Below are 27,705 nucleotides of genomic sequence, written 5' to 3' on the forward strand. Positions count from 1 at the left end.
ATCATGGTAATGGTATGGTCCTGGGTCGATCCTCTAGATCCAGTCTCCATGTGTAGCTCGTTCATGATGTCTTCTTCTGTAAGGATGGCTCGTTGGTCGTCTTCTTGTGGTTGTGGCCGGAAGGTCGTAACACACGTCTCATGCACACGTCACAGGTCTTTACTAGAATTAAATATCTAATTTATTCACAGCATACCATCTCCTGATATATTTTATGTACTTTTGAGTACTGGCTATCTGCTACCTCAAAATTGAAACCATCACTGAGTCATTCGAGGCAATTGTTACCATTTCATGCTCAACTGATCCAGTCTCATACGTCTAGCAGGAATAATACTGATTGCTTTAGTTTATTATTAGTGCTTCTTCTGCACTTTGCAAACTTCACCCTTACCGCTTCATAATGAACTCTACAAATACGGCATTCTTTACCGTCAATTAATTAGACACTCGCGACCTCACTGCAAAGCATCTAAATATTATCATACACTTGAATGACTACTGGAATGTTTATAGATCTTTGATCCACTGAATCAAAGTTATCGCAACTGCACTTATTATTCACAGTCTTTGTCCTAAACAAAGGTTTCTGGCATAAATACAAGCAGACACGCAACACGCACGAGCAGCGGTTTTATCGTCGAATTAATCCGCTCCTTCCACATCTCCCAGCTCTTATAGGAGGCAAAAGGCACGCGACGCCAGGGAAAGCCCCTGAAACACACTTGAGTCTGGTATGCAGCCACTAAACAGTTTCCCATGGTGGTCAGATTATTACATAGCTATAATCTAATTATTTGTTAACAGCATTACACGTATCATTGGCTTCATAAAATTCTGGAGATAATTTCCATCTTTTTATTATCCTGAAAAACCTTCAGATAGAGGAGATATCGCTCAATTCCCGTGGTGTGGTGAACCTGACTGCTCCTGCTTAAAATTATTGTTACGGTGGTATGGTGCTTCCCAAAACAAATTCTTATCTCTCTTCCTCCCTTCCATATATATCCTTTCTCACTTGTGCATAACCTAGGGAATCACCTTCTGAGTTCCCGCGTTCTATATGGCATCACGCCCTTACAGTTGGCGTCATGTTGCGCAATATTATTTCTGTGTTAAATATCATTTGTTAATGACTGAACAGAATGGTACAGTACTAAGACATTATCTGAAAATTCCTAAAGTATAAAATCTCACCCAAAAATTGAATTTCCTTTACCCCAGAAATTCTTTGTAAACCATGTTTGTGGTATTAACTTTTGGGGCTAAGACGACCATGCGACATACAACTGTACATGTGGGAAACAGTCTTCTCTCAAGTCAAAAAAATAAATACATGTTTCTTTATTTTTAAAGGAGATTCCAATACATATTCCCACATCTGCAACATCAATTTTTTTTTTTTTAGATGTACATAAGTATCCCCATAAAAAGAATTCAATCCCTTGATCAGTCCTTCCCGCACCCCCACCCCCATCTAAGTGTATTTTCCGAAAACAAAAATACGGTTTCTTTATTATTAAAGGAGATTCCAAATACTATTTTTCACGTGTGGAACATCTTCAGTTTGTGAGATATAAGTATCCTCCTAAAAGTAATTCAACTCCTTTTTCACCCCTTCCCTCTCCCCCCCCCCCCCCTTTCCTACCCATTAAGTTGATTTCCCCCTCCCCAAAAGTGAGTGTTTCTTTATTTTTAAAGGAGATTCCAAATACCAATTTTCACGTCTTTAACATCTTTAGCTTTTGAGATATAAGTATCGTCATACAAAGAATTGAACTAATTTTTCAATTCATTCACCCGTGTCAAGGGTTTTTTCCGAAAACCAAAGAATATGTGTTTCCTTATTTTTAAAGGAGATGCCAAATACCAATTTTCGTGTCTGCAACATGTTAAGTTTTTCAGATGTAGGCCTACTGTAGATACGCTAATTTTAAAAATTCACCTCCTTTTTCAGTTCCCCTTAAGTGGATTTTCTGGAAAGAAAATGTGTTTCTTTACTTTTACATATACCAGTTTTACAAATACCAGATTTCAAATCTGTAATATGTTACGTGTTTTGAGATAATTTGCAGATATAGTCTTTTTTAAAATTCACCCCGTTTGTCACGCCTGTTCACCCCCTATTTATTGGATTATCCAAAAACACAAAAATACGTGTTTCTTTATTTTCAAAGGAGATTCCAAATTTCAATTTTCATGTCTGTAACATCTTCAGTTTTTGAGATATAAGTCTCCTCATAAAAGGTGTTCAACCCCCTTTCCCCCTTTTTTAACCCCCCCCCCCCCAATGGGATTTTCCGAAAACAGAAAAGTACGCGTTTATTTTTAAATGAGATTCCAAATACCAATTTTTTATGTCTGTAAACTTTTAAGTTTTTGAGATATAGATATTCTAATTTTTAAAATTCACCCCCCTTTTCACCCCCTTAGCGACGGAATATCCAAAAATCCTGTCTTAGCGAGCACCTACATGTTAATGTGAATGTATCCCCAAAATTTCATTTCTTTATGTCCAGTAGTTTTGGCTCGGCGATGATGAATCAGTCAGTCAGTCAGTCAGTCAGTCAGTCAGTCAGGACAAGTTATTTTATATATATAGATAACATGTCCTGACTGACTGACTGACTGACTGACTGACTGACTGGCTGGCTGGCCGGCCGGCCGGCCGACCGACCGACCGACCAACTTGTTATTAACAGTTCAACAATAATAAAGGTGTTTCAATTTATTCCACCTATTCAATACTTATATTTTCACTTATAGTTGTTACATAATTAAATTCTTAGTTACATGGGACATGTTTCGCCCTCAATTAAGGGCATCTTCAGCCTAAATACAATAATCAAAAATACAACTAAATTAAAAGTGGAAGTTAAATACAATCATCAAAAATACAACTAAAATAAAAAGTGGAAGTTAAAAGTTTAGTCTGTTATTAAAATTCGGAACAATAAAAATGTGAAAAATGATAAAATAAAAAGATGCTAATGGAAAACTGTCTTATGATTAAACTATAATCTTGTCGGAGACTAAAACTTCTATTAAAATTCTAATTAAAACAGTTCATATAAAATATTGGAAAATCAAAGTGGTAGTAATAAAAAGCCAACGACAGGAGGGCGTGTACACAAGCATAAACTTGATTGTCATGAATACAATCTTTTCAAGGCCGCTGATGAAATTTGTAGCAAGTAAGGCAGAAGCGTCTATTGAAAAATTGTAAGAGGCCGTTAGCACCGGTAGGTAATAAAATGGCTGAATCCTTGCCAGAAAATGTCAACAGATGCAGAAATAAGTTTTCTGTAAGAGAAGGAAAAGAAGAAATAAGAAATTGAACGTAAGGAGAGAATTCAGTCTTACATAATTTTGAAACAGATGAGGACTTACATGTAAGTGGAAGTTGTTATTTGTTAACTACTGTTGAGTTGGTTGCTGCCCGTCTGTTGGCTCTGAGTCTGGTGTTATAACTGTGCTGCAGAGGCGGTAGTGAACTCGGAGGGGAAGGAATAGGGGAGTGCGGAAGGGAGGAGAGGATGGGTGGAGTCAAATGTGACGAGGCTGACAAAGGGGCGGAGTCAACTGCATTGCTGGAAGTAGGCCTAATATCTGTAGGTATGGGAGGAGTATTAGGGTTTGAAGAATTAAATATATTAGGTATCCTAAATTTATTCGAACTAACTGACTTTAATAATTCCAGCATTAATTCATGTAGCATACTTTTATTGTCCGTGGTTTCATTGAGATTCTTTTGCTTATTGTACGTCTGATCTAAATAGATGTATAAACTTTCTAATTCGTTCAGCATTCTTCCTTTTTGTATGTTTCTAATTATCGCTAAGTCTTTCTCTATGGATTCAAATCTGTGATCAGTCTCCCTCATATGCAAACTCATCGCTGAGTATTTCCTATGTTTTTCCGCATTAACATGTTCCATGTATCTTGTCATAAAATTTCTCCCAGTCTGTCCAACATATGAAAAATTACACTGAGTACATTTAAGTCTGTATACTCCCGATCCTAAATAACGATTCTTATCATAATTAACTTTTTTATGATTAAAGAATATGGACTGGTTAGTATTAGTAGTTCTAGAAGCTATATTAAAATTATGTTTCTTGAATACGCTAGTAATCTGGTGTATAGCTGGATTATTAAAAGTGAATGTAGCATACTCAGTTTTTTTGGTCTTTTCTGGTATCAGATTCGTAGATAATTTGTTCTTAATTTTATTGATTAATTTGTTGATCATTCCTATTTTGAAACCATTTTGTTTAGCGAGGTATCTAATATAATTTAATTCTTTCTTCAAATTCTTGGGAGATAGAGGGATTCTAAGTGCTCTATAAATTAGACTGTGAAAAGATGCTTGTTTATGTGAACTCGGGTGTAAAGAGGAATTGTTTATAGTTGTAGATGATTGTGTCGGTTTTCTAAATATTTGGAAATCAAAAGTGTTAACCTTACGCGTAACTGTTATATCTAGAAAATTCAATGAGTTATCGACTTCGTCCTCTCTCGTGAATTTCAAATTAGGTTCGATTTCATTTAATTTATTTAAGATTTCTTGACTATTAGTGACATCTTTGTTTATGATTACAAATGTATCATCTACATATCTCAACCATAAATCTATTCCTTTAATTTTTGCTATTATTTCATTGTGTTCGATTGAATCCATAAATATGTCGGCAAGGATGCCCGATATTGGGTCACCCATTGCTAATCCATTCTGTTTATAAATATTATTGTTAAATGTGAAGTAATTATTGTCTAATATGAACTTTAACAATCTAGTGAATTCTTCTACTTCCATTTTACTAAGATTACTGTATTTACAAATATTATCATGAATGATATTAAGAGTTTTATCTGTCGGAATATTCGGGAACATATTCACTACGTCATACGAACACATCATCTGGTTTGGAAGTACGCCAAATCCAAGCAAAATGTCACACAAGTCAATGGAATTTCTTAATGGTTGTTTATTATTAAAAGTGTAATGTCTTTTCAAAAAATTGTGAATGTATTTGGAGACTTTATACGTGGGAGAATTACGGCAATTGATAATCGGACGAATCGGAATATCTTTTTTATGTATTTTGGGCATAGCTCTAGTTTCCGGGAGCCTAGGATTCATATTGACAAGTTTTAATTGTTTTTGTTCAGTAAAGAGAGATGTGGATCTTTTAAGTAAAGCTTTTAAGTTGCGTTGAATTTTAGCTAGCGGATTTTTTGTTACTAATGTGTATTTGTTATTATCAAAAAATTCTTCAGTTTTCTTGATATATGTATCTTTATCCATCAAAACGATCGCACCCCCCTTGTCAGCCTTGGTTACTATAATATTGTTATCTTCAATTTTCGATTTCATGTTTTTTATTGTTTTCTGTTGTTTGGGATCAAAATTGGAATAAATTTCTTTAGCCAGTCTGGGTAATTTCTTCTTTAACTCCAATCTTACTTCGTCTTGTACATCGCGTGGGAGTTTTGATATGTTCGCCTCCGCTTCTGCAACTGTGTTAATGATATCTATTTCTCTATCTTTATTAGGCCAATTGTATTTTGGACCCCTTTTAAGTAGGTCATTCTCTCCTTCCGTAAATTTTACCTTGGTCAAGTTAACTACCGTGGGAGTAACATTGTCCGATGGGCCCTTAATTTGTTCTTGTTTCGTTTGTTTACTACGACGTATTTGTGTGTCTATTAAATGATTCAATTTCTTATTCAATGTATCCTGTTTCTTACTAAGTGCGTATGTTAATTTGTGTTCCATGTGTTGATAAAAAGACTGCCATTCTAATGGGGCTAAATCCTGAGTCACCGCTAAGTGAACGTTATATAATTGCAAATTCAATTTGGATTTCTTCCTGTAATATGCCTTGATTTCATTTTTAAGCCATAATTCATTTACCTTATTTTGGGTTACATTATGGCTTGGATTGCTTATGTTCTTACGTTGTGTTGATTTAAGAAAAGTAGGTACAAGTTTCACATTTTTATTGTTCCGAATTTTAATAACAGACTAAACTTTTAACTTCCACTTTTTATTTTAGTTGTATTTTTGATGATTGTATTTAACTTCCACTTTTAATTTAGTTGTATTTTTGATTATTGTATTTAGGCTGAAGATGCCCTTAATTGAGGGCGAAACATGTCCCATGTAACTAAGAATTTAATTATGTAACAACTATAAGTGAAAATATAAGTATTGAATAGGTGGAATAAATTGAAACACCTTTATTATTGTTGAACTGTTAAAAAATTTTCAATACGGACCTAAAATGAGGTTTATGACAACTTGTTATTGCCGAACCACAACTCCCAGGCATAAAGAAATGAAATTTTGGGTATAAATTTATATTACAGTGTAGGTGCACACTAAGGGAGGATTTTTAGATATTCTGTTCTAGGGGGGTGAAAAGGGGGATGATTTGTTTAAATGAGCATGTCTATATCTCAAAAACTTAAAAGTTTACAGACGTTAAAATTGGTATTTGGAATCTCCTGTAAAAGAAAAGAAACATAAATTTGTTATTGGAAAATCCACTTCAAGGTAACTAAAAATGGGGGTGAATTTTTAAAATGAGCATATCTACAGTATATCTCAAAACTTAACATGTTACAGAAGTGAAAATTGGCATTTTTAATGTCTTTTAAAAATAAATAACATGTATTTTTTTTTTTTGGGCAAAAAAGACTTGGAGGGAGAATAAAAAGGACTAAAAGTGGAATTGAATTAACCACATGGTGAATGTAAATATTAGAGTTTGCAGCTAGGTTTCGAGATCGCACTCTGCCGATATAAGTCTATATGAATGGCGGCTTGGGATTGGTTGGATATCTATGTTTCAGCGCATAACCACCAGGCAAAGCCAAAATTGGCCAAAACATCAATTTAGAAGTAAAGCCATGTGGAATATAGGCAAGAGAAAACTCTGCATATTTTCTGATTCATGTGCTGCACAAAATAAGAACACACACTTTATATGCTCTATTATATTTTTGTAATGACAGGGGTATTCAATGTCATTGAATATCATCATCTAGTACCACGTCACACATTTTTTTCGTGTGATAGTGACTTTGGTGTAAAAGACAAGAAAATTCGTAAGACTGACCATGTTTTCATTCCTGAGGATTGGTATTGACTGGTTAAGAATGCACAACTGAAAAATCCTTTTTGTGATGGTGAAAGATTATTTTTTCAATTTTCAATCTGTGATGTCTTATAATACTAGGAGAAAGAGTAGTCAATCAGAACAGAAGATAGAGATCCGGAAGATTGTTGTGAAAGTAGAAAAGGGAAAACGTGTGTTAATCCAATACAAGACCTATCATTCATCACTTGCACCATGGGAGGAAGTTTGAGTTACTATGAGCACGAGAGGCAGACCACCTAAATGAAAGAACAGCAGACAATGGGAAAATAAATATTCGTCCAATATATTTTAGTCCAGAACTTCAAAAAACTGTATCCGAAAGGAAGGAAGATTGCTTCTGCCAAACACAAAGATCTGCCCTACATCCCTCCAAACCACAATTGTGCCTACTGTGAACTCCAGCCACAGGTTGCAGATGGTGATGAAGTTGAGGATGATCCAGATTCGTGATTGAGTATAGAAAAATAAATAATCCAAAATTTGAAATAATGTTGTGTAAATATCATTGAAATAAGATTGAGTTTTCTAAACCCCTTATTTCATTCTCGTACCCACTTATAAAAGCTTATATTGTATAGTCATGGATTTTTTCATTTCTGTTTTACATATACTCAAAACCTTGACATATTAAAAATAGTTATTACAGATATATTTCTTTCTTTTCAGGATATGTCAAAAACTATGACATGTATTTTCAAGAATTCAAAACTAACAGAAATTATGTTAATTTTTATAATAATTTTGTCTATGTATAAGTTAATGAGAATGAATAAATAATGTGCCAACAGGCTAGATTTCTTTCCAGGAGTTGAAACACCAAACTCTAAATATCTCAGTTTGTTGTGTGTGTGGCGTAGATCACTGTCGCTCGCTACACCTCCAGTGTAATTGTGAAGATTTGCGAGGCAAATAATCTTCCTCAGAACCTACCTAAGAATTTGGAAGTAAAATGTATGACTGCAGAAAGGACAAAATATCTGTTTGACAACATTCGAGAGTACTGCTCAGCAGAAACGGGGGATTCGTTGTGCCAACGGCCAGACGACATTAAGGCCACTGAACCTGGGCCAGGTAGTGAGATGGATTGTGTTTGCAAAATGAAAAGCCATATGTAATTAAGAACATTCCAGAAAAATGAGCAACAATTCAGTTTCCTTATTACAGGATACAAGATAGATTAATGATGTAAATCATTAATTAAATACTGACTGTGTGTAGTTTCAGAATGATCTTCTAAAATATCCAACATTATTATTATTATTATTATTATTATTATTATTATTATTATTATTATTATTATTATTATTATTATTAGCATTAGCAGCCTCCGTGGCGCAGGCAGCAGCGCGCTAGCTTCTCGCCACTGGGTTCCGTGGTTCATATCCCAGTCACTCCGTGTGAGATTTGTGTTGGACAAAGCGGAGGCAGGGCAGGTTTTTCTCCAGGTACTCCAGTTTTCCCTGTCCTATTTCATTCCAGCAACACACTCCAATATCATTTCATTTGTCATTCATTAATCATTGCCCCAGAGGAGTGCGACATGCTTCAGCAGCCGGCACAATTCCTATCCTTGCCGCTAGGTGGGGACTTCATTAATTTCATTCCTGACCTGGTCGAATGATTGGAAGCAGGCTGTGGATTTTTTCATTATTAGCATTACTACTTTTATTATAATTATTGTATCCTTATCTTATTTGTACATATAAAGACAGAAATTCTATATATGTGAGTGCTGCAAGACTAAAACATTTTCACATTTTTCAAATTTTGAACATGTTAATATATTTAATTTCCAGAGAATAAAACACCTGAATATTTGTTTTTTAAAAATATTTTAATACGCAAAGCTGATATTCCTTTATGAAGTGAAATAGATTTTCTTAAATCCATAATATATTATCGGAGTACTGTACCCCATTTACCAGTATATTTTGTCGAGATATAAAATAAACCAAAAATGCGATTTTTCAGACTTAAGGTATGGTTTCCTGCAGAGCGTCACAATTAATGATATTAGGTGAAGTAATGCTTAATAACATTATAACATTTCAGTCATATATCTTGGTTATGTTACAATATACATGGATATTTAATTTGGTATTCATATTCTATATTTAAGCCCACCTGGTGGCCATGATCAATAAGGCATCATGTTTATATGGTCTGACACTGTGGATAGACGGTTCGAGTCCCATTTGTCGAAAAAATGTCACCGTCAGAATATTGGCCAGCAGGGTAGGAGAGTTGGCAATATACAATTTATAATCAAAATTGCATTCCAAAAGCCTGGAATAAATTCCAAACCTCTCTACAGTGCTCATATGGAGTGATGGCATATGACGCTGTTGATGGTGATTCGTCTGTCGGATGGAGACGTAAAGCCTCGAGCAGACACCTTGGTTCTGTTTGACAGGAGAAGACTATGTGCCAGCACTGGGTTTCACCCTCTCTCTTCCTACTACCATATATTGCATAATTCATTTCATCTCATTAACTCCTCTGATGAGGTTGACATTAGGAAGGGCATCCGGTCATAAAAACTCTCTACGAAGATTCGTCTCCCTTCATACCCAACCCTGTAGAGAAACAGGACAAGGTTTGGATGTACACATTCATATTCCATATTTTTTTTCTAAAATGTTCTCAGCTCTCCACCTTTTTAATAAATTTAAATGTACACTTTCTGTAGAGGTATAAAAGGAAAGTGGGTCAAGACCTATAATCCTACATTTTGATCTCTGCAGTGTTATTATACAGACATAGGAAGTTAATGCAAAATGCATGCTTTTCTCGATGGGTCATACCCATGTGTAAACTTGGATATATCCATATGAAGTTAAATTACATCAACAGAACGAAAGTTAACATATCATATTTTGTATCCAATAGGAAAAATATTCTGGAGGATGTCAGTGGATGGTAGAGGAAACCAAGGACATCACAGGCATCAGACACCATAACTGCATGCACATCCGCCAAGAAGAAGCACAGATATGTTGAAAAGATGAAGAAGAGTACAATGAAGAGTGTAAAACGTACAAACTACCTGCAGATTAAGGTAGAAAGTCCCCATTTATGCAAGACAGCAAGTTCTTCATATTTAGGAACATTTTGATTGGAAGCCTTGGAGGCAGACATGTAAAACAAACCTGATGGCCTACTAGCAACGTAAGGTGAATGATTAAATTTTATCATTCTGATCAACAGGCATTAGTAGATTAACTAACACATCAAAGAAATCTTCTCAGGGCTAAATTCTGTCCACCTTCTAAGGCAGCTGTTAGTTTGTTTTTTATTATTATTATTATTGTTATTTTTATTATTTTACAATTTGCTTTATGTCACTGCGGCACAAATATGTCTTATGGCAGCGATGGGATGGGAAAGGGCTAGGAGTAGAAAGGAAGCAACCATGGCCTTAATTAAGGTACAGCCCGAGCAATTGCCTGATTTGAAGATAGGATTATTGTTATTATTATTATTATTATTATTGTTATTATATCAGTGGCAGCTCGTGACAACACTTTCAGGGGGTTCACAGCAACATCTTTGTTCACACCTCAGATGTACCAAAGTGGAATGCAAATCAATACAAAGAACTTACTTAAATAATTTTACTAGAAGTTCCTAGTATGGTTCCTTCTCCTCTCATAATATGGTACAACCACTGCAACTGAGGATGCATTTTTCCAAGATTAATCTGCGAGTGTACAACAAAACTAAAATTACCACTGCCGGGCTGAGTGGCTCAGACGGTTAAAACACTGGTTTGATACTGCTCAAATACATCAGCCTCGTGTCGGTAAATTGACCGGCACGTAAAAGAAATCCTGCGGGACTAAATACCGACATCTCAACTTCTCCAAAAACTGTAAAAGTAGTTAGTGGGTCGGAAAAACAATAACCGTCATTATTATTATTATTATTATTATTATTATTATTATTATTATTATTATTATTATTATTATTATTATTAAAATTACGACTACTACTAAAATGTTTTCTTGCCATACCCTGATAGTGGGCCTCGTAGAGTGTGATTGAGGTGAGAAGAGTGGAGCGACCGTGGCCTATAAAAGGAACTGTTGATGTATTTCATCATTCGCTTTAGAGAGAAGAATGTAAAACCACATGAAACCATTCTCAGGACAGCGGACAGTAGGAAGAGACAAACCCCACCGCCTCCCGAAAAGCCACCGTAAAACCGTGGCACTGTTAGCCGAAGCTACTCATCTCGGTGAAAATAAAATTCACAGCAACTTTGCTACAATGCTTTAGGCTATTGTAGCGAATATTAAAAGATGCAAACACTATTCTTGGTTTTACAGAGCACCAAGTTCACCTAGGTATGACAACAAGCATAAAAATAATGCATACTGGTACCACATATACCGGTACTCGAATTAATTTCACTGGAAATGGTTCTCCACCTATAATGTAAAGCAAACTTCTTTCCGTGATTACAAACACCAGTTCAGAATTACCTACTGGCGAAATCTTTTGGTGATGTAGTGCAATAGTAACTTTGGGAACTGTGGCCAGCAGTAACAGGGGAAATGGCGGACCCTTGTGGTTAACTGTAATACTATCTCTGGTTTGAGGGTGGCTTAGACGGAAAGACACATACCTTACCATGCTCCTTGCTCGTGGGGGTTATGTGTGCATAAACCGTGACGTCATTGACATGCACATGCATATAGTCTTCAGGCTCATAGCACAAGAGCCAGTGTGCTTCCTGCACTGTCAATCGAAACGAACAACTGTTAGCTTTGATATAAGTTGAATGCTTGTAATTGATTGATTCAATCAGGTCGAAACAAAAGAAACAATTTTGAATTATCCATGAATGCGTGAATATGCAATAGAATTGGGTGTTCACGTGCTCATGTGCTCCTGAGAGCCCACTGCCACTGATGATGATGATGATGATGATGATGATGATGATGTGTCAGCAGAGTCCAGAGCCAGTGACTTCTGTGCTTCATTCAGGAAGCAAGGAGATTACCAGATCTGATATGAAGAGTTAAAGAGCACCAAGGCACACACCTCTTCAAACACACTGAAGTTATTGCTGTAAAAAAAATTAAATTACTCTAGGGATATAAGAGGTGGCAGATATTGGAAGATCTGTTCTGACAGATTGCACTTGTTGTGAACAATAAAGAGCTATCATTTTATGATCTTCTAAAACAAAAACTGTCTGGGTCCCAAGGACTGAAGTGAAATTGCTATCAGAAGAAATAAACCTTTCCTAAAAGTTTTCTCTTCTCCACAATATGATGAATGTGACCTTAGACTCTTGAAAAGATGGGCAAAAGCACCCGTAATGTCACAGTGCAGTTAATGCAATGTCATTATGTGGAAGTTGAAAAGTGGAGACTTCCGTAACATTGTAAGTATTCAAGCAAGTAACGTGAATAAGTTTGTGTCATCTTGAAACAAAGTATGAGAATTTAGAGTCTGCCATACCTGGTTTTAATTTATTTTGAGAAAAAATTTACATTATTGGACAGGATTGTTTTGTGTCAATCTCCAGATGAGTATGGGACCCTAGAAAAGATTTTCATCAGACATGAGGTGTTCATACTGGGTGAATGCTGAGTCATATAAACTTAGTGTATATGCAGAAATTTACTACGCAATTGAAAGTTTGTCCTGAAATTTGCCAAGACTGTTTTTACCTCTTAAAACTATTCATTCTACTGTTTTGGGGAAATATGTAAGGAAAGAAATAAATAAACAAGGAAAGACAGTTAGCAGTGGTGTAAAGATCTTGAATTTTCACTTAAGATACCTGTCTGCTGTTACTTTAACATTGTGAAGTAGTCTCTACTAAAGGTAGGATACTGGCAGCCCTAGGAGGTGAAATATCCGGGATTAAGCAACACTTCATAAAAATCAGTTCAGCATATCTGGAAGTAGATGCACAATGACCAGAATATTGTGGTGGTGGTGGTGGTGAAGAAGAGCTCAGATGTAGAATCAGAGAAGTAACTTGCCTAACTATCCATTATTGAAAAAGTGATATCCCTGGGAAACCAAGATCTGATTTGTCAACACTCATTTAAGATCAGTTCTTTTCGGGTGAATTATGGAAGGCCAACTTCACCTTTTCATAAACCTTGACTCCCTTAAATTATTAATGTGTAATAGCCAGAGAGCGTGCAGTGGATTCGAGTTTTGTCTGGAATCTCTGAGAGAGATAAAATGTGGCCAACAGTAGAAGATTTGGAGGTGACCATAAAGAGCCTGTAGATATTGGGAAGACCTGGACAACAGCAAAATATCTAGCAGCCTATTGAAGTAAATGGAGTTCTTACTGGGTTGCTCAATGCTCCAAAAGGAGCAACAGGAAATGAGGCAAAAGTAAGTTATGTGGATATTTTTTAAATTGTTTAACTGCATAATTTTACTTTTTTTTTTTTTCCACATTCCTGCATATTTTGGCACTGTTCAGAGCACATTTTGCATGTATTGGCACATGTTTGGAAAATGTTTCCCTGTTGATCTTCATCCTAATGGCTAAAAACTGAAATGATCTGCACAAAACTGCACTGAGTGTGGCTCTTCAGGACACAGCCAGAATGTTCTTGGTGTCAACTGGCATCAAGTGCTGTTTTTATAGATTGTTTACAAATAACTAATATTGGTCCTTAACCAAATATTGATACACTTGGTGATGCTATTTGCAATGTGAAATACTGTTGTCTTAAAAAATTTGACTGAAGTGATATTAATGTGAGTGCAGTAGGCTATCCATTGAAGTACATTGTATTACATAGTAAGTTGTTATTTTGCTGCTAGGCTTTAAGAAATTGTTATTTTTACAGTATACATTTATTCTTAAGCTGGTGAAATATTTCTCTATTATTCATTTGAGTAATTTGTATGATTAAATGTTTGCTATCATAGCGAATGAATTTCAATACCCTTGCTTTGCAAGAATAGCCAGAGATCCACTTGTACCTTTCTTATTCCTTAATTTACCAGGAATGAATATAAACACATGTTCCATTTACTACAGAGGAGCAGAAAATGAGGAAACTAAAAGAGTTTGAGTAGTCAAATTCTTGTATAATTGTTTGTTTGTTTTTTTTTGTACTTTTGCTGCATATTTTGATCATTCTTGCATATTTGCATGCATATTTCAGGCTAAATATTTGCATAACTTCCTATGTCTGATCAATCATAATGACCTCAAACTTGAAGTATATAGAACACTGCAACTGCTTATAATGCATGTGTGAGGTACATAAGCAAATTAAATTTCTTCAGCCTTCTGAGACATATCTTGACATTGACTCACTAAGCAGCTTGCAACATATTCACATGCTCCATATTATCATTTTTTGAAGATTTGTTACAGACATACACAGTACTGCTGCACATTGTATGTCAGAGTCATAGTGTTTTTACTGGGTCATCCAATTCTCTTTGAACCGGAGGGGTGGCTGGGAGTAAGTATGCTGACAACTGCACGGGAGTGAGGGGAACCTGTGGCGTCTACTGGTTCTAGCTTTGTCTTGCAATGCAGTTTTTGTGTTTCAGTGAGAACAACGACACCTGTGTGCAAAGTGAAGTGAGAATAAATGGAATATAATGATAATAGACCGAATTATTCTATTCCACATTGAGTGTTTATTCACTATTTGTAGGTCCGTGCAAAATCTGCTCATGCTGCTAGGAGATTATTTCAAGTGAAATTCCCAGGTTTTAGAATTCCAAGTCATGGGACGGTTCATAAATTAGTTAATAAATTTCATGGAACTGGAAATACACTGAGCGGCACGAAAAATGCAACACCCAATAAATGATGTGTAATTATCTATTTAATCGAAGTGAAGCACTTCAACCATTGTTTTTAGACGGGGTATGCTATTGGTGTTGCTTTGCGTGTAAACAATGAAGTGTTGATTGTTTATTGCACCAGCCTCAATTGTTTTTTCCCGCACAACCTGGAAAACACATTACTGGATGTGAGCCAATAGCGTTTTCCCGCTCTTGTAGCGCGTATTGTTGTACCTTTAATTGTTCCCCTTTCAATCACACATGTTTGTAGGATCTTTCTGTGATTCTCTTAATCAGTTTTCTGGAGTAAACATGCCGTTAAGCCCTGAACAAGCTGCGAAAGCTGTTTGCTTTGGTAAAAGATGGTCGCAGCATGCTTTACGTTGCAGAAGTGTTGAGTACTACACCTTCTACAATTTCCAGAACCGTACGAAGGTACAGGGAAACTGGAGGCTTTGCAAGGAGACCAGGACCACGCCCGAGAAGAGCAACATCAGAGAAAGATGACCGCTTCTTACAACTTCAAGTTCTCCGCAACCGTCACACCACCGCTATTGAAGCACAAAATCACTCCACCAAGTTTGAGGGGTCAATGTTAGTGAGAGAACCGTTCGAAGAAGACTGGAAGAAGCCAATTTTCAGTCCAGAAGACCTGCTACAGGACCGGAACTCACCAGAGAGCATCGCACAGCTCGACTGCGTTTTGCAAGGGAACATCTTGGCTGGACAGTACAACAATGGGATCAAGAGTTGTTCACCGACGAGTCATGATTTGGCCTCCGATCACCTGACGAAAGAGAGAGGGTCTGGAGAAGGCCAGGGGAAAGGCATTCCCCTTGCACATTCTCATCCAGGACGCCTTTTCACGGTGGTTCTGTGATGGTGTGGGCAGGAATCAATACAGCTGCAAGGACGGATTTAGTCTTCGTGGAGCATGGGAGCCTTACCGCACATCGGTATGTGGAGGAAATCCTTCTGGAGCATGTTGTGCCTTTCGCTTGGTGATGGTTTTACACTAATGCACGACAATACACGCCCACATGTTGCAAGAATTCTTGGATGAAACAGAGATTCGTGCTATGGTTTGGCCTGCTCGAAGCCCTGATTTGAATTCCATTGAGGATGTTTGGAACCACCTGGGGAGAAGAGTCCGTCAGCGCTATCCAGAGACCCTACAGGACCTACGGAACGCCCTCCTGGAAGAATGGGAGATGATTCCTCAACAGGACATTACCGCATTAATCAGGAGCATGCCTGAAAGGTTGAATGCCGTCATTGCTGCAAGAGGTAGCAATACACGCTTTTGAAGATGCGAACAGAGGTCCCCAAGCTTACTCAAAATTTCCTTGAAATGTGCATCTCTCGCTTAATTTGTTCAATTTGTTTATAATCGTCTTTTCTTTTCATTGTTAGACCGTTAGATGGGACCGTACCACAATATTCCATCATAAGATGGTGGATTAGTGTCATAAATTTAGAATAAATGTCAGTTTTTGAAAGAAATTGAAGTGTTGCGTTTTTTGTGCCGCTCAGTGTATTAATGATAAGAAGTGAGGAAGGCGACATACAGTGCTAACAGAAGAAAATCTTGAAGACATTGTACAACGCCTGAACAATAATTCTCCTAAGAAATCTCTTAGCAATCCTCCTCGGCAAATGGGAATTTCTTAGTTTCCTTATAAAGGGCTACTTAGTTACTTTATTTAGAACCCTATAAATGTACTCTGGTGCAAGAACGTAAAGGTAATCCTATGTTTAAGATTATATTTGGAGTATGGTTCTGAATAAAATGCTTCACGGAGAAATTGATCCCAATCTTTTCTCAGATGTAGCATGGTTTCACTTATATGGGTGTGTAAATTTCAAAACAGCTGATATTCGAGCACTGAGAAACCTAATCTGTTCTATGACAAACCTCTTCATGATGATATAGATGTTGATTCCCATAGGGAATCTGAAATATTTGTCCCGAATGAGTAAATTTATAATACCAATATAAATGGTCCATTATTGGACATTATAAATTTTCCAGCTAACTCATTCCTGGTTGCCAGCGTTTCGCCCTCGTGTGCAAGGTTGGGCTCATCAGTTGGTACCTAGCACACCTACCAAGATGCTGGCTAGTGCATACCCTGGAGGCCACTGCGTAGGCTCCAAGTAGCCAAGTAGGGCGAAACGCTGGCAACCAGGAATGAGTTTGCTGGAAAAAATTTTATGTCCAATAATGGACCATTTATATTGGAACCTCTTCATGACGAGAAATTAGAGGCGAGTGCTTTCGAAGTGCATTAAAATGTATCAGGCGTTCACTCTAGCTTGCTCTTGTATTGTCTCGCAGCCTCAGCTGTGGTTCTGCGTTAATTGGATGACCCTGTGTTTAATCTTATTTTAAAAGGAAAGTGTTAGTTTGAATTTATTCTCATCATTGTAAGTTCACAGTGCTATTCAAAAGTCACATTATGCCTCCGTGGCCATATTTACGTTATCTACTTATTTCTCTTGATTCATTGTGAAGAAAACAAGGGCTAACTGAAAAGTTAACTGTCTTTATATACTCAAAGTTTCAAGAGTCTTCTTTATCATTCAGAATCATATTATATGCTTTTCATTCAATATGGCTATTTCTTTAGTCTGTATTAGCATAATAGCCTAGCATAGATTTTAATAAATGGCAAAGCATTATTCAAACTTTTTTTGGCCTATCCTAGATATTTCCAGGGTCACTGGAGCCACACAGGCTCATATTAGATTTTGGCCAAGGGTTTAAAGCTGGATGTTCTTCCCGATGTCACATGATTTTTCAGGTGAAAATTCCTAACCTGGATCGCCCAAGATTCAAATCTTGGCCATCTGGGTCACTGCTCTAATCACGCTCCCTTCATATTTTCTATATCCACATGATTAAATGTTTTAACTAATCTGTGCTTCTATTTGTAAAATATTTATATTTTCTGAAAGTTACTGTCCAGTGTCCTAAATGATAAGTTTGATTGCCTCTGTAATAATCTGTCTGGTAAGTCATCTTTATGAAGAGTATTGCCTGTCCACTAGGAATTTTGTGGGGTGATATTTGCCTGATGCTTGTTAGTCCCTCCCTTGTATAAACAAATAAGCTTTAAATTGCATGCCTGTGCCAAAATATGGTTAGGAGAATGATTTCAAAAGTCTGATCTTGACCATTCATGTTATTTTTTAAAAAGTTTTCCTATATTGTTAGTATTATTACATAAATATTCTGACATTTTAGTGGGTCTTCTATATATATAAAAATATTTATGCAGTTGCTTTGTAATACTGGTAACTGTCTATTAATATATGACTAATCGATGTTAAATGATCGTCATTTTACAGATTTGCAGATGGACAACTTCATTATCTGTCTTTCGTCATGAGTGCAACATGCTTTATTGGCTTCTCTGTCCATACTACTTATATATTAACTATGAAATTTGATTATGGCTTAAATATGAAGATAAATATTGCTGTGGGTAAGTACTTATTCCTATGTTTTTATAGAAACCATCGCCATATCTTAATAGGTGAAGAGAAGTGGAGTTTATTGGTCTGTCAGTCTTGAGACTATCAACAACAGAGATCCACTATCTGATCAAAAATATCCGGACATCTGCTTGAAAATATCCTCTTAAGTGTTCCTCAGATATAGTGCCCAGTAATGGACATTAACACGGGTTGGCCCACCTTTGGTCTTCATTACAGCTTGCTTTCTGGGTGGGATGGAGGACTATTTACCAGGTGTCAGAATGTTTCTGATTCATCCCAGATGTATTTGATAGGTTTCAGTTCAGAGTTCTAGGCTGGCCAGATCATTTCTGGAACCTTATTTCCACAAACCACTTATGAACAGACCCTGTTTTATGGCATGGAGAATTATCATGCTGAAGAGCACAGTGATCATCTCTGAACTGGTCTTCTACTGTAGACAGCATGCAGCTGATCGAATGTCCTTATATCCTTCAGCCTTGAATGTACTCTGTAGTACAGGGTGTTCATAAAGTGACTGGACTCAATATTTCAGATTTTTTGTGAAGTTTTATTACTCAAACAAATCTAGTGATTACACAGAATACCTTCATACCTACATACCTTCAAGTGAAGAAAAATATATTTTTTTAATCTGGTGGAGGTATACTGGAAGTGTTGAGAGTAATAAATGTTCAGACATAACACTAACTCGTTTCCCACACATTGCATTCCCACAGTTCCTGTTCACAAGAGATATTGAAAGTGACCATCATTTTCTCGCAGGCTCAAATTTACATGCTTACACATGTTTTGCAACACTTTTCTCAAATTTGCTGGTGTTATTTCTCCAATACATTTAGAAATTGCTTCTTTGAGTTCATGTATGGAATGTGGATTATCTGTATATACTCTTTTCTTTTAAATAGATCCACAGAAAAAAGTAAGGAGTGGTTAAATCTGGCAAACGAGGAGGCCACAAATTTCTTGAGATTACTTAATTACAAAAAAAATCTTTCAGCATTGCCAAGGTCACATTAATAATATGACAAGTGGTGCCGTCTTGCTGAAAACAGCAATAGTGCTCATTCACATTCAATAAAGCTACAAATTGTTGCACAGTGTTCCGTATATGGCACCATCAACTGTTGTGTCAAAAAACAGAGGTCCAAAGACTTTTTGCACAATATTGCACACCAGACGCCAATATTTTCAGTATGAAGCAGTACTTTATGCAAGGCATGCAGATTTTCGTTTGCCCCTAGTCTGATGTTCTGGGAGTTAGTGTAGCCACTGGTAGGTAGAAGAATGCTTCATCTGTGAAGAAAGTATTGTTCAGAATGTCTACTTTTTGTGTGAAGGTACGGAACCACTCGTAGTAATGGCGACGTTTCTCTAAATCAGGCAGCTTCAGCTCCTGGATGGCCTTGACTTGATTCAAGCATAGCTTTGCCAATTTCAGTGCTTTATGTGTGGATCCAGTTGATACTCCAGGTTCTTGTAACAAATGCCTTAGAGATTACCACAGAGATCTCTCAATATGCTGCCGGACATCGCGAAGGGAAATGTCAGTACTTAATTTAGGTCTCCCACATTGTTCTCTACCATCTCCGGAGCCCATGTCACAAAAACGGTGTACAAAATCATACAAAGAAGATTTACCTCGTAAGGGTTCATCAGGAAATCGATGTCTCCATTTTTCCTTACTTTCTTTATAACTTTTGCACTCAAAATAAGCCTCATGCGCGTGCAAAATACGTTGTCGTCCCCTTGACATTGTGCATCTCGCTCTGCACAAGGCAACAGCTCCACTGGTCTGACAACACTACAACCAGTTCTACCATGTGTGATAACATCTCATAACCAAGCTTGCCACTTTATTCTGTCAGATACGTGAGCTACGATTTTCAAAGTCTGAGATACGATTTTCAAAGTTAGAGTCCAGTGACTTTACAAATGCCCTGTATTTTGAGAGGACTAAGTCCCTTCTATAAAAAGCACTGCCACTCTATTGCTCTACCACTGCCAAATTTTACTGTGGGCACTATAGAGCCTGGCATGTATCGTCCGCCTAGCATTTGCCACATGCAAATCTTCCCATCTGACAGCCACATGTTAGAGCATGATTCATTACTCCAAATCATGTGTCTCCAGTCATCTGTAGACCAGTGGCAGAGCTCTGTATGACAATGGAGTTTATTTACCATCCTTTCCACTTCATCAAGCGTAATTTCACCAACATCATTGTCCTCCTCTCCACGAGCTTGGTTGTTTCTTGACGTCACCAGGAAGATTTCCTATTACATTGGGAAGATTTTCAAAATATTCCTTACACCTGTCTGTCCAGTGATACCCAGAGATCTATTACGAGTTCACCTGAATTACTCAAAACACTGTTCATTTCCTTTTTCCCCCCCTTCATAAGATTCTTTATTACTGTCCAGAAATGTTTCCATGCTGCTTGACTTAGCCTTTCCAGGTTATTACCAAAATCTTATCACGACTTCTTTTTGGATTCAACAACTATTTGTATCATTCTGTTTCTTTCATATGCGTACAATTCACTCTCTGCATCAGTCCTTGTTTGGAGCCATGCCTGATATGCCTTATTTTTACGTTTACAAGCGGCTCTCACTTCATCGTTCCACCATGATGTTCGCTTTTTTCCCATCTTTTGCACACAGTTGTTCCTAGGTATTCCCTTGCTGTTTCTACTACAGCATCCCTGTATGCCACCCATTTTCCTTCTAGATCCCGAACCTGCTTACTGTCCACTGTTTGGAACTTTTCAATAATCATATCCATGTACTTCTGCCTAATTTCTTCATCCTGGAGATTTTCTACCCTTATTCATCTGCAGACAAATTAACTTTCTCTATCCTAGGCCTAGAGATAATTAGTTCACTACAGATAAAATAGTGGTCTGTATCTTTGAAAAATCCCTGGAAAACTTCTCACATTCCTAACAGATTTGCTGAATTCAAAGTCGGTTAGGATATAGTCTATTATGGATCTGGTGCCCCTACCCTCCCATGTGTAGCAGTGAATAGCGTTATGCTTGAAGAATGTATTCGTAACTGCTAAACTGATATTAGCACAGAAGTCCAACAAATGCTTCCCATTCCTATCAGTTTCCATATCTTCCCCACATTTACCAGCCACCCTTTCATATCCTTCAGTTTTATTTCCAACTCGTGCATTGAAATTGCCCATTATAGAGCTATCCTATCCTTGCTGTTGACTGTGACTATGATGTCACTCAATGCTTCATAAAACTTGTCAACTTCATCCCCATCTACACCCTCGCATGGTGAATACACTGAGACAATTCTCGTCCTAATTCCTCCAACTGCCAATTCTACCCACATCATTCACTTATTTGCAGAAACTATGTTGCGTGCAATATATTCCTGATGAACAGCCCTACCCCACACTCTGCCCTTCCCTTTTTAACACCTGTCAAATACCCTGTATAATCTCCTATCTCTTCCTTGTTATCTCCCTTTTCCCGAATATCATTAACTCCCAACACATCCAGATGCATTCTCTTTGCTGACTCTACCAGTTCTACGTTCTTTCTTCTATAGGCTTCATTAATATTGATAGCTCTCCATCGAATTCCATTTCATTTCCCAAGTTGTTTCCAAGGCATCCCTCGCCTGCCAAGAGGGAGTGGGACTCCGTTACTTCCATAGGTTCGAGGCTTGTTTAAAATGTTCTTAGTATGCTCGATAAAAAATTCTGTGAAACAGGATGCTACCCTACTTACACATAGTCCAAGTGAGGATCTCTCCTCTAATGGGTTAGGGACTACTGATGGATTGTATAGTCCTAGCCGCTTGAGCACAAGGAGGGCTATGACTCACAGTATGTCCAAGATGCCCACCCCATTCCATAGCAACTGGTATTCCGACTCTCAGGACCACTTACTAGGCCACTTGGCCATTGCCCATAGTTCACGAACTAGGACGTGACTACGGTAACCCACACCATGAACATTATAATAATATTTATGATAAAACTAGATATAAAGAATTTGTCTTCTGTGTCTTCTTTGCCTACACATAGTTCTTCTAGATATTCCCTTCAGCAATTGGTTACTTCTTCTGTTTCAAAAAGTATTTCCTCTGATTTGTTAGTACATAGTATTCCATCTTTGGTTTAAATTCTAATGTTCAAATTTTGTTGTAGGCTTTGTTTTATTTCACCAAATTTATATCACTTATGATACCATAAGAAATACTTCTTAATTATATTTCATTTGCTTCCTTGCATTTGGTTGTGATTTTATTTTGTATATGTTTATATTGCTGTTACCCTTCTCATTTGGTTTCTTTCTTGAATAATTTGGAGGATATCTTCAGTCATCCAAGGTTTGTGGGGTTCAAATAATTTAAGCATGAGCTCAGTTTCAGCTATCTTTACCAGTATTGTTGTTTTTATTGTAGCTCATGGTATATATCTCTGAAATGTGTGTAGGTCACCTGTTTGCATTTCAAATTCTTCATTGGTAGTAGGTTCTTTCAGCTTATCTAAATTTCATTTGTTTTTCTTTCTTTTTTGTTTAATATTGCACTGAATAGAGCATAAAATCATGCCACATCTTCCTATGTTCTGTGTTTTACTTCCGCGCTCCATTCTACTCGATGTAAGACTAGTTTGCACTAGAAGATGGTCACCATCACTGTCCAAAGTGGGACAGCTATGGCTGTGTTCTGTATTCTTCTCAAATCACCTAGTCCTTTCCAGGTGTATCTGTGTTTGAAGGGGACCTCAAAAGCGTATCCCTGTAATAAATTCATATTAGTCACAATCCTCCCTGCCATTTCATTAATTTCTCCTCATCGCCGGGCTGAGTGGCTCAGACGGTTAAGGCGCTGGCCTTCTAACCCCAACTTGGCAGGTTCGATCCTGGCTCAGTCCGGTAGTATTTGAAGGTGCTCAAATACGACAGCCTCGTGTCGGTAGATTTACTGGCACATAAAAGAACTCCTGTGGGACTAAATTCCGGCACCTCGGCGTCTCCGAAGACCTTAAAAAGTAGTTAGTGGGACGTAAAGCAAATAACATTATTATTATTATTATTATTATTATTATTAATTTCTCCTCATCCATATCTTCCTGCTGTTCTCTTGATATACTGACTGCCTATTTTATGATCATTATCTCCTAGCACTATTACGTTATGGCGAGCGTGTTGGCTGCGCAGTATGTATGATGTGTCTGTAAGCTTGTATTCCGGAGATAGTGGGTTCGAGCTCCTCCATTGACAGCCTTGGAGATGGTTTCCCTTCGTTTCCCATTTTCAGAGTGCTGGGGCTGTGAACTGCTACTTCTCATTCTGAGTCCCTTGTTTCTCAACATTGCCAGTAACCTTAAGTAGTTAGTGTAACATTAAACAAGTAACAAGAAAGAGTTATTACATTATCTCGCTTGGTAGTTATATCCCACAGTTTTCCAACGTACCTTGTCCTACCATAAATTCTGTTGCAGACGTTTTACAAAAACTGTACAACCAATTCTCAGGGCCAGAAACCACCTTTGCAACTACACATTAGGGGAGCCAATGTGAGTTTACTTTTGGAAGTATTCACAATGGAATGGAGTGATTATGAAAATCAGGAGGCAATAATAGCTTTTCATAGGGTTAAGGAATCAGCTTCAGTCACTTTCATATCACTTAAAAAATTTAAAGTAAGCAGAGTGTTTGTTTACCGGATTATATAATGATTCATTGAGTCAGGGACCGTCAATGACCTCCCGAGGCAGGGTCATCCACACATTGTAAAGACCAAGAAGTTGATGAATTCAGTATTCGGAGAATTCCTGTCCGACAATGTTGTGTGTAGATGTACTGCACCTGCCCCCTACTCATAGGGCCTCCGGCGTACATCATCAGGGTCGTTTACTGGGTTATAATCAAGTGGGCATCAAATATTTTTAAAAACTTAGTGGCATAAAGTGTAGGAGAAGACGGGTGTCATAACTGCACTAGAATGAGAACAAGATTTTTAAAAGTTTTATAACAATCAAAGGGGTTTATTGAATCCTGAAGATAATGAAGAATGATATACATATACAAGGTGAGTACAAGAATCGCTTTTTACATCATTGAGGGTTGTTAAAAGAAATATGTTTGCGGGATAAGACCAAGTAATACCATATTAAGCGCTATATCATAATTTGATGTGTACGGAAACATTTAACATAAATCACTGAAGCTATTCCCAAATTATTGGGCAACGAAGTTAAAACACTCAATGTAAACAAATCTGTGTGACACCTATCCTATCACAATTTGATATTCCCAATGGAATAACTTGACATGATATGATACAAACAATACAAGCATCATAGGTCTTGGGTTCGGATCGATCCCTCACCTGTATACGCAAATCCGCTGCACCAACGGGGAACACCATTGTTGACGCTGAATAACATCACAAATGAGACACAAAACAACAAAAACACACATGAGAAACACAAATTTATATACACAAAGCATGTGAGATGCACATCAACTGTCCCAACTCTGTGAGATCGCTGTTCACAAGCGCAGAACCGAACGCAGGTCCACGATGTCTCCAGGGATCCTGAAAACCCTACTAGTCTTTTAATATGCAAAAAAACAATAATAAAGGAAATAATAAGTAAAGAAAACCGGGTCGCTCATTTCTGAAGTTTATCTAGGTCAGCTGAGGCAATAAATCAATTGGCACATCCCGCAAGAACAAAATGCCAGCCAGGCTACAAGTTCACAGTGCGGTTGAAGCGCATACACAAAAAAATACTCCACAAGAGTCTCGCACATAAATACGGTTTCCCTGCTCAGCCACCTTCGCAGCTGGGGGGTGTGGCAGAGGGACATCCTACCGCTTGACAAAGGGAGAACAAATATTGTCCCTTTAAAAATATATCAATTCCACATCAAACCACAACATTAAATAACTCCCTCATCACAGTGAGATGATTCCTAATTCGTCTCTTGGTCACAAACATCCACATGTGTGCAAACACGATCCAACATCAGTACCTCACACTGTGAGTCCTACCATCGAATAACTCTTTGATATTGCACGAAATATTGTAAGCCCATTAGCCAATGACACAGCTCCATCATTCTCTGGTGCACTATCTGAAGACCCAGAAATATCATAATCATCACTTTCGCTAAAATTATAGTCGCTTACATCTTCAAGGCAACCCAAAAGTTCCTCAATTTCTTCTCCCGAAATAGGCCTATGTGACGACATGCCTTGTTGTGATAAATGTATTATTTACAATTTACTACGACCTAAATAAATTGCTAAGTAACTATAACTACAATAGAAATAATAATAAACTTAATATATTATGATAAATAACTCAAATGCGTCAATTAGAACGTGAAATTATTGAAAACAAATCACAACATGTGGACATAAACAAACAAGGAGGCTGCCATATTGGATCATAGACGTCAAGAGCTCACAGATCATACACTCACAATTGACTAGTAAACTACAAAAATTAAGCTCTGTCAGTGCCATCTAATGACATAAGAAGGAATTACAAACATTCTACCTTCTTTCTACTTGATTTGTGGCACAATCTATGGCCAACCACATGAGGGACACAGGACATAAATTCACTACAATAGAACAAGACCTTTATATCCTCAAAAGAATCGAAAAAAGTAAACTCATGACAGAATACGAAAATTTATTCATTTTCCTCGACCAGCATTTATTTATTTCAAGGTTAAGGCAATGGCTGATGATGCCTATATAAAAGGCGAAACATGTACCATTTTAGTTAACATGTCAATGTAAATCAACAAAGACAAGACTTATTGTATTGATTTGGTGGTCAAATTAATAAATTAACTTATTGTTATTATTCCAATCAAATATCATCAATACGGATCAAAAATGATATTTATCACATGTAATCCTGGCATTTTTCGTACAGAATGTAAGTTGGATGGCTTTTCCGGCGTTTGCTCTATTAACCAGCGTTTCGTCTTAGGTCTGACACTAGACTCTTCAGAGTGGGATGTGTCAGACCCTACCCACTGACGCTGGGGTGTATGCAGGTGAACTTATCAGAAGCTTATTTATGAAGCACAGTCTGATAACTGCATACGGGAGATAAAACTCCACAATGGAATTAATGCCCGCCTAGCAATTCCAAATGGAAATTCTAAGTTCCCATGGAGGGAATTAGATTATTTTCCACCAATAGAGCATATAAAAAATCAGATCAAAAATCAAAATCAATAATTTTTGATCTGATTTTTGATATGCTCTATTGGTGGAAAATAATCTAATTCCCTCCATGGGAACTTAGAATTTCCATTTGGAATTGCTAGGCGGGCATTAATTCCATTGTGGAGTTTTATCTCCCGTATGCAGTTATCAGACTGTGCTTCATAAATAAGCTTCTGATAAGTTCACCTGCATACACCCCAGCGTCAGTGGGTAGGGTCTGACACATCCCACTCTGAAGAGTCTAGTGTCAGACCTAAGACGAAACGCTGGTTAATAGAGCAAACGCCGGAAAAGCCATCCATCTAATTTTTGATCTGATTTTTGATATGCTCTATTGGTGGAAAATAATCTAATTCCCTCCATGGGAACTTAGAATTTCCATTCAGAATGTAAGTGCCGATGCACGGGGCCGCTCTGAAGGCCATACACCATTATTATTATTATTATTATTATTATTATTATTATTATTATTATTATTATTATTATTATTATTATTATTATTATTATTATTATTGTAACTTTGACATAATAAAAACACATCGAGCAAGTTCGCCATATGGTTAGGGTCGTGTAGCGGTGAGCTTACATTAGGAAATGGCGAGTTCAAATCCTACCGTCAGCAACTCTGAAATGGTTTTCCGTGATTTCCCATTTTCATACCAGGCAAATACTGGGTCTGTACCTTAATTAAGGCCACAGCCACTATTTCCCCAGTCCTTTCTCATCCTTGTGTCGATGAAAACCTTTGATGTGTTAGTGCGAAGTTAAACCACTAGAAAACGTTATAATATATATATATATATATATATATATATATATTTAAATACAAGATTGTTTTTCTTTCTTACACTGATCAACAAGAAAAGAATTTCTGGATATCTGGGTATCCAACAAGTATTTTAAGACAACTGAAACAAATTGATTCAAAATATGCTAACCGTTTGTCTTTATCACCCACTGTTCTTGAGGTATACGACATCAGCCATTTACATATTTTTAACATTGTATCAAGGAAAACAACA

General features: G+C 37.1%; 1 protein-coding gene across 1 annotated transcript in view; it reads left to right on the forward strand.

The window, feature by feature from the left end:
* Positions 1-27,705, forward strand: part of PGAP3 (Per1-like protein PGAP3) — a 108,216-nt gene that overhangs the window by 59,358 nt on the left and 21,153 nt on the right. Inside the window, exon 5 of the mRNA XM_067139475.2 lies at positions 18,306-18,442. Coding sequence (XP_066995576.1) covers positions 18,306-18,442 — 137 coding nt within the window. The remainder of the gene's footprint in view (positions 1-18,305; positions 18,443-27,705) is intronic.

The sequence above is a fragment of the Anabrus simplex genome, chromosome 2 (genome assembly GCF_040414725.1).
Source record: "Anabrus simplex isolate iqAnaSimp1 chromosome 2, ASM4041472v1, whole genome shotgun sequence".
NCBI lineage: Eukaryota > Metazoa > Arthropoda > Insecta > Orthoptera > Tettigoniidae > Anabrus > Anabrus simplex.